This window comes from Condylura cristata, unplaced genomic scaffold (assembly GCF_000260355.1).
Source record: "Condylura cristata isolate star-nosed mole 26May11 unplaced genomic scaffold, ConCri1.0 scaffold00002, whole genome shotgun sequence".
NCBI classification, from domain to species: domain Eukaryota; kingdom Metazoa; phylum Chordata; class Mammalia; order Eulipotyphla; family Talpidae; genus Condylura; species Condylura cristata.
In genome coordinates, this window is record NW_004567103.1 from 25,374,884 (window position 1) to 25,383,921 (window position 9,038).

The following is a 9,038-nucleotide window of genomic DNA, read 5'->3' on the forward strand; positions in this document are numbered from 1 at the left end:
TCTGAACCAGTAACTATTTTTTTCTTTGGTATTTTGGAGTTCATCTTACTAATTGTTAGTAAATTACTAAGATATTATCATACAAATGTAATTTAAAGTTTTTATTTTAAGATACATTACTATGTTATCTACATGTACACACTATTCTTTTGAAGAAGGGGTTGAGAGAAGTGGTGTCAGCTGTCTTTTCATATAGCTTTGCATGATTAAAAATTATTCAGCTGCTGGATATAAAGTGCCTTTTGCTTTAAGGATAGCCTATTTTATTCTTTAGTAGGAAGGAAATAACTAACTCATGAGACAGTACAACTAAGTACATATTTTTTATTTTTCTGGTTACTATGTTAAAGACTGTGTTTATAAGTATCTGTTTTAATTAGCTGTTTCTCAAAGTGATATTTGTTTAGAATTCTTTCCTAACATTGTACTTTAAGTAGAATATTGTTGTCTGCGTATAGATTTAGATTAAACTTCCTTGCAGTATGGGAACTATTTAATAACATGTAATGAGTTAGCAAATCAATATGTTTTCGAAAGAAGCAGAAGCATTCTATGAGAATGTTAATCAGAACAAAATGAAAAAAAGTAAAAAGAACATTGATCATACTTTCAGTAAGGAAACTGGATTTTCTGGAAACCCCAGACTAAATGTATTTATTTTTCACACTTCAAAAACTCCCAAGATAAGGATTCTACTTATCCTTACTGCAGTTTCTACATGAAACAAAATGGGACGTATTTTGTGATTATGATAATAATATATCTTAATACCAAAAGTCTGAAATACATAATATAGAAAGTAAAAATATTTTTCGAAGGTTCCTGCTGTTTATTACCCTTGCTCGCATAATCAAATATTATCTTCACGTTAATTGATGATAAAAATATAGAAGCCAGTGAGTAGATAAGTCTATAAGACAAGATCAGTATGTAGCTAATAGAAGCAATATAGAGTTTTTAAATTTTGAGTTAGAAAATTTGCTAGTTCCATGTTTAAGGTTTTTAACCATTCAGAAGTAGTTACCTCTTGAATAAAGAAAAAATTTCATTGCAGTTTAAAAGGAGTTTAATTATAGGGATCAATGAGTTTTTGCCATTTTGGTCTTTTTTGCATGGTCTTATTTAATAATGGGTTTAGGAAGACATGAGAGAAAAAATTTGTTCAAGTAGATATGATTACCTCAAATTGACTAGTTGTGTTACCATAATACATCTATGATAACAGAATATTATTTTATCTAAGGTAGTTTTATGGACTTAAATATTAATAGTATGGAAAGCTGGACTCATGTAGATTGTTTCTTCCCCTACTTCATTTAGGGGAACTATTGATAGCGAGGCCATGCCTACCTATTACAAACACTACCCAAGAGATAAGAACAGTTGAGTTGTTATTCACAGCTGTTTATTGTTTAATTTAGGTATTGCTGAGACTATCTGATTTGTCTTTTAGGTGCTGAGGGTATAAATGGAGGAGAGGAATCTGTAAATCTGAATGATGCAGATGAAGGATTTTCATCAGGAGCTTCCCTCAGCAGTCAGCCAATTGGTACCAAACCATCTTCATCTTCTCAGAGGGGAAGCTTACGAAAAGTAGCAACTGGGCGTTCAGCCAAGGATAAAGAAACAACCTCTGCCATCAAATCCAGTGAGAGCCCTCGAGATTCAGTAGTTCGAAGGCAGTATGTGCAGCAACCAGGTGACCTCAGTGTAGATTCAGTTGAGCTGACACCGATGAAGAAACACCTGAGCCTGCCTGCTGGCCAGGTGGTGCCAAAAACCAGTAGTCTAATCCGGACAGCCAGTGCTTCCTCAAGTAAGTCATTTGACTATGTAAATGGCAGTCAAGCCAGTACCAGCATTGGGATTGGCACCGAGGGAGTTACAAATTTAGCAACTAGCAACGCTAATCGATACTCAACTATCAGTCTACAAGAAGACCGACTAGGTCAAGCTGGAGAAGGCAAAGAGCTACTCAGTCCAGGAGCACCCTTAACCAAGCAGTCTCGATCCCCAAGTTTCAATATGCAGCTAATATCCCAGGTGTAGTTTTGACTTCTCTGGTCTCTCTGCTTACCTTTTAAACTGAACATTTCATTGTGCGAGAAGACACTTCATCCCATATTGTGAAAATGAAAATATTGGTCATTGTAATAAGATTCGGTTTAGTTTAGGTATCTTCATACTGTATTTTGTATGGAAACAGCAATAAGGTTTTCTTTTCTCTCCTTCCTATATCCTCTCTTCACCTATACCTTGTAAATGTGTTTGTGAAGCAGTATAAAATGTTTGCATTTTCCATGCCTTCTTTTCTCCTTGGGTGATGTGCAATCCATCGTAGGCTGATCGGTCCCATTTCAACACTGTGAGACTGAGGATATATGTTAGAGGAAATGGTGTATATGATCCCTATGAAGTGATTCTTTGGCTTTCATTTAGGAAAAAAAATGAAACGGGTTTGTTCTCATATCTATAGAACTATGAAGATTACTGGATCATATTTTTTTCTCTCTTAACCAGGAGTGCCTCAGAGATTCTTCTATGACTTTGGACTTCTCTGAGTTGTGCAATCATTTTCTTGATAAGCAAGGGGAAAGGTGGTAGGTAGACTGCTGCACTTTTTCATTAAAATGAGGGTGGCTCTATATTCCACCTCCCTCCACCCCCCCACCCCCCAATCTCCTTTATCTTGAGGACACAAATGTTCTATTACTGAGGCATTTAAATCAAGTTGTGGCTACCTCCATTGGAGGGCAGGGTTCTAAGTGGGTTGAGTAATTGATTATGCACTTTTGCAATGGCTCTATAGTCTATTATTAATAACATGTCTTCCCTCCTCCCCACAATGATATAAGGGCATTTCTGTCCTCGAAGTATGAACAACTAACAAATCAGAGAATCCAAGGGGCATGTTCTATTTCCCAGGAATGACTGACACTTTGGTGCTGGGGTTTGGGCGGGGTGGTATGTCAGGTTTTGTTTGGCTTATGTGGGATGGTGTGTATGGGGGGAAGTTTGATTTTTTTTTTCTCTTGTGAGCGGATGTTGACTGAAGTAGAATGAGTACGTCTTCAGGTAAAGGGAGGGATTTCTCAACCCACTTTCTGTGATGTAAGACTATTGGAGAAACCCTTTCAGCTGCTTTTTAGATGTACCTAAATTCAGTCAGATACTTTGAATTAAGAAAACTGAAGTCCTAATAGATCATATACTCCAAGGAAATACATCAGGGACAGATAATTGGCTGAAAACACTGATGCTTCAATGTGATACATTTTTATAGAATATTTCTATCAGGGGGTACTGACTTGATTTCTCCTACACAGACCACACTGCCTTTGTGTTTAATGTAATGCAACTTGTGTATCTTCTAATCAATATATCTGCTGAAGTTTCTCATTTTTATAAAATTTTGAAATCATGTCAGTAAGTTAGATGTTGAATGTATGTAAGTAGTATTTGGTAACTGCTAAGAGGCTACAAAAATGCATTATTAGTTTAAAAAAAAATCTCAGACTTTATTATAACCTCTTCTGGGTCTCAAGCTCTACTGCTTGACTGAAATAGAAGAGAATATATTGGTTTTTGAAAATCGGTGTACTGTGATTTGAATTGCTATACATTTTCTTCCACGTAATATATATTAGAGCTGTTGTTGCTTGGTACATTGACAATTTTATTTTATTGTGAAAAAAAAAGATATAATGACTTTATAGAAAGCAAGTATTCTCCTAATAAAAGTTTAAAATTTTATCTCTACCAATTAAAACTACACTAGATTATGAGAAATAACCAGAAAACTGCCTCTTGTTCTTTTCACACCCAATTTTTTTGTTTTGTTTTTTAAAAGGATTTTCTGTTAGGATCTTTATAAGAACAATGAGATAATTGTTTGAATTTGGTGGTCTGTACCATTTTTTCTGCTCATATGAAAATAAAAATGGGAAACTAGAACATGACTAACATTGCCAAAGTTCAAGGTAAAGCTAAAAGTTGATAGAGATTTATTGATTGTATATATGTGTGTGTGTGTGTGTGTGTGTGTTATATGTATATATTTCACAAAGACATTTTAGGTATTCCTTAATTAGACTAGGCGATGTCAGATAAATAAATTAATTAATTAAAAGCCCCCAAAATAATTAAGTGTAAAGATCTATATTAAGGAAAGCAAAATTTCATGCTTGAAAGAAAAAGTAATTACAATTTACCAGGGAGTGAGATCTTGCCTATGACTGGAGGTTGATTGCTTTATGGTGGTAGAAATGCCTGGTTTGGAATACTGAAGGGTTGTTTTTAATTTAGCACATTGTGCATTATTGGCATAGAAATCTAGCACGATCTTAAAGCACAAATATCAGATAATACCAAAGTACAGCAGTAGTTGTGATAAATGTAAGATCTCCATTTGATTTGATAGAAATCTTAGTTTATATACTAAAATGTTGGCTTTGAAAAACTTTCAACTCAGAGGACTTTGTTTATCTGTACATGTACACATGTATATTTTGTATGTATATATATACCCATTAATATTTCAGGACCCTGTAACATTTGTGTTGGTCTTCTAAGTGATGTGATTTGACCCTAGTGAGGCATCTTTATTTAATTCAAATCTTAAAATAGTTTTCCTATGCATGGTGGAATGAATTAGTTTAAACCATAAGTCACATTTTCTAAGAGATTTGATATTCATTTGCATTATTTATTGACATTTAATTTTAAAATGTTTTGAAAATAGTTTAAGCTATCCAGCAGCTGTTAAAAATAAATGCCAGCAACCTCATACTTTATCATTTAACAATTTGTTGTGTACTTGCTAACTTTATGGCAAAGTATATTCTTGCTGATTTCCATTTTAAGAAGTCCTTTCATTTATGAAAAACTAGTTAGGGAGAAAATACTTGTTTTCTATAATAAAACAATTTGATGACATTCATGCCAGTTTGTATTAAGAAATACCTAAGGGTTTTGAGGAAGTCTGTGACATCAATTTAAAATAAATAACTAGAAAGCAAGCTGGAATATAAAGTGCACAGCCATCTTAGCGACAAGATTTTTAAATATGGAAATACTTTAGAAGCTGAGGTGGGGGAGAAATGGTTGCAATTTTGAAATTCTGGCCTCCCGTCACCACCCTTATTCTCCCAGTTACTCTTCTGTGCCTGTTGTCATCATAGAGTGAGATTTTTTGTGCTAGAAGAGACCCTGGAGATAATCTAGATAGTATTCCAGCACTTGCCCCCATCATGTTCCATCCTCAGGAAACTGAGGCTCAAATTTTGTGACACAATCAAGACCACATAACTATGAAGCAGAGCCAGAACCAAGCTCCTGTCTCCCATCAAATCCATGTGTGATATGTAACACTATATTTGTGTATGTATTTTTTACAGTTCTAGTAGTTGGTGAATGTAGTACATTAACAAAAGTGTTAAGTCCAGAAACAAGAGTAGTAAACAGATGGAAATGTTGGAAATCTCGATGTATCTATCACAGATAAGAGGATGATAGATACATTTTACTTACTCTAGTTTATGCCTTAATATTTTCAGCCAGATGACAGTTGTATGCTGCCACTTTATAGTTGATTATATTTCTGAGGATTTATTTAACCATGTGAAAATCTTTTGATCAATGTCTCTAGCTTTTTTAAAGTAATATTTGGTCAGCCAGTTTTTATAACCACCTAGGTGGCAAGTTAAATTGTATTGCACAATGGAGTATTGTAAAGATTAAATTTGATTCCATTAACTTCTAATGTCAAAAGAGGAAGTAAACACTAGCAATATTTCCTAAAGGTTTATAAGATGAGTCCTATAATTTTATAATGGAATGATGACCAGGATTTAATTTAATTTAAAGATATAAAATGTCTTTCAGCTATATAAGTTCAGTGTTTCCAACCTATATTCTCAAATTCTACTTAATATTTTTAGTTATTTACTAAACACTGGAACACCAAGACTAACTTCTTCCAGATTGTTTTGTTTGCACTATTTTTGTGATATTTTAGTGAAATCTTTGTACAGTGTGTATATGGGTTCATTTTTGAGTTGTTATTGACAAAGTTGTATCATTTAATTCTCTGAATGTCTATTTGGAAATTTAAAAAAATACTACCTGCCTTTATGTACACTGTAAACACTGGCAACAAGGATCTATTTCTGCTTGGACTACAAGTTTTATGTTTGTTTTCTTTTAAATCAGTATTCAGTTACACATTTATTTTTCAGTTTGTAAGAAGTTTAATAGGTCACACCAGATTTAGAGCATTTTCTATTTTATGGCTATATTAAAAAATCTGAACATGAGATTTTATCTTTCAAATTGAATAATTATTGCCATGTTTCAAATCACTATTTTGGTTGAGACATTTATTTATAATACTTTAACTTTTTTAAAATTCCTTTTTAGAAACAGTTTAGTTTAAAACCTGTCTAATTGTTTGAAACCCAACTAGAAATTAGTGGTTGTTTCAACTCTAGAAAATTAGAATGTCAGTTTATTTAGGATGATAGAATGCAATGTAAAATTGTTAACAGTGTTAGTTGAATCTTAATGTGTCACCGGATTGGTACATTTTTTTTCTTTTGACCAAGGTGTCAAGTTGAGAAAGATATAAAATTTAAGATTACCTCCATTGTGTACCTTGCAGTTGTGTACCTAGTGTACTGGCATGGGACATATATAGCAAATACTGTTCATAATGTCAGCCAATGTGCACTTGAATAATATTTGATTTTTGGCAGTGCCAGAAATTGGTGTAACCCCAAGACATTAGAGTTGAAAGAGAGTCATTGTTACCCAACCTGGTCTGCCACTGTAGACATAGTTCCTTCTAAATTTTGACCACAAACAAAATTTTGGTAAGTTTACTCTCTTCAGTATTTTTGTAGTCTTAGTTGCTAATCTTATGAGAAAAATACACAAGAGCAAACAGGTCAGTATAGGAGTGAGTAGAAAGCTGGGAATGATGTGAAATAACTGGCAGCATAGTACAGAGATGCAGATTCTGTTTTGCTTCTGGATTTTGAGATGTTACATGTTAAGGCACATCCAATATCTGTGGTTAATGTTGTTTAATTTAAAATAAATTTAAAATAAGGTATTGCTTAAAATATAAATGAGGTATTTTTTTTTTAAGACTGTGTACCTGATGTCGGTTTAATAAGGAAATTTTATTTTCAAAGATAACTTAATTGGACAATCCACCCCCCATTATAGAATTATCATTCTGGCTTGCTGTATTTGAATATCAGCAACTCAGTGTTAACTTGTATCAAAGGAAATTCTTTATAACTTCTTTGATTACAAAATTTACCAAAGAAAATATACCAACCAAATATTTTTTAAGGACCTGTTAAGTTGGTTCCTTTAACACAAAGGATGCTTACTACCCCTGCAGGGAATAAACATTAAATGACCCTTTGATCTGGAGCCTAGATATATAGTACCTGTAAGATTCCCTTTTCTTTTGTCAGCAAGAAAGGTAAAGGTTCAATCCAGATGTTATTCCCTATGGCACATTTTCATGTATCCTTAACTCAATATTCAGGATTCTGCATATCAGTATTGAGAAAAAAGGGGTGAAATTCCTAAAATGGATATACTATTATGGCTTTTAAAAACAAAGTTGAGAGGCAAATTATAGAAGTGTATCTTTTTTAAAAGGGCAATGGCAATTTCTAAAAGGTATGATATAGCCTAACGTGGTATGTTTGTTTACATAATTTATGTACGTAATCACTGGGTGTTCTTTTTCTTTATTGAACGACATGCTTAGGTTGAAAAAAACTAAGTGCTCCTTTTTTTAAATGATAGACCAATAAGAACTAAAGAATTTATTTAAGCTATTGATATTTTTCAAGCATTAAATGTAATTATAAGTTAGCTAATGTTCCAAACAGACTGCATTTTTTTTTCATGTTAGATCATAGTTTAAACATAATGAATATGTTGATTACCTATCTTGGAAACAGAAGACCAGCTTTCTAATAATTACTAGTGTTGGTTTGGGAGATTAAGTTACCAACCAGAATTGAGCTATGCTCAGTGCTTCATGTGTAATATGTTCATCAAATGCTTTACCATTAATATTTTTTATGCTTACACTAAAATGTATGCTGGCTTTACATTCAATTTAACAGGTTATGTGAAACAGTTTAAATGGTACAAAGATTATTTTCCCACCATTTTTCTTGTATGTTGGCTCTCCTGAAGGGTTTTTATTACTCTTGCATTATGTAGTCTGAGTCGCCATGGACAATTAAACAGGAAATATCCCGTTTTCACGTTTGCTTCATAAAGTGATGTGGAATGTATACATCAGCTCGCTCGCTCTTTCTTTTTAACCAGCATTAATATAAGGCTTGGTATAAACTTCCCAAGTATTCAGAAATAGTGCTGGTGAAAATTTAAATAGGATCGGCATGAAGAAAATGTGATCTCTATTGACTGATGTCCTTTCAACCTAGGACTAGTGAAAATTTTTATTTTTTTCAGAGCTGAGGAAGAAACACATTTAAGATCATATTTATTGGTGCATGTAAGCCATTATATTAACTGTCTTACTGAACTGGTTAATGCTGTTGATTGTTGAAATGTGAAATGTAGTCACTGTTAACCTTGTAAATATCTGCAGAGATGAAAAATATTTTATGTTATTGTAAATAAAGATGTATAAAATCCATTAGTAGTCTGCAATGCAGAAACCTATCAAAGATGTTAAACATTGTGTTTCCTGAGAGCTGTGTAATTTTCCCTAGATGTATCTAGTTACATTATGAATGTAAATTTTCTTTTGTACAGTATAAAAAATACAGCTTTATTTGGCTTTTAACTGGATTTTCCTGAGTTAATTATATCTTACTTAAATTGTATACGTTAAAATGGTTCTTCACAAAAAAAAAAGATTCTTCACTGTGTTTTTTCAAAGCATGTCATTTTATGTGCATCTGAATTTATTTATGTATCAACCTATTAAGGCAACTTATAAAATTAAGGCAGTCTATATAAGTACATATAACACAACAAAA

General features: G+C 32.9%; 1 protein-coding gene across 3 annotated transcripts in view; it reads left to right on the forward strand.

Moving 5' to 3' along the window:
* Window positions 1-4,226, forward strand: part of FAM126B (family with sequence similarity 126, member B) — a 56,202-nt gene extending 51,976 nt beyond the window's left edge. For 2 of the 3 annotated variants that reach the window (XM_012728579.1, XM_012728581.1), the window contains exon 14: window positions 1,454-3,954. In XM_012728579.1, coding sequence (XP_012584033.1) covers window positions 1,454-2,049 — 596 coding nt within the window. In that variant the 3' untranslated portion in view covers window positions 2,050-3,954. Of the gene's footprint in view, window positions 1-1,453 lie in introns of all 3 variants that reach the window. The other variant, XM_012728583.1, reaches the window with a different exon arrangement.
* Window positions 4,227-9,038: the final 4,812 nt, after the last annotated feature.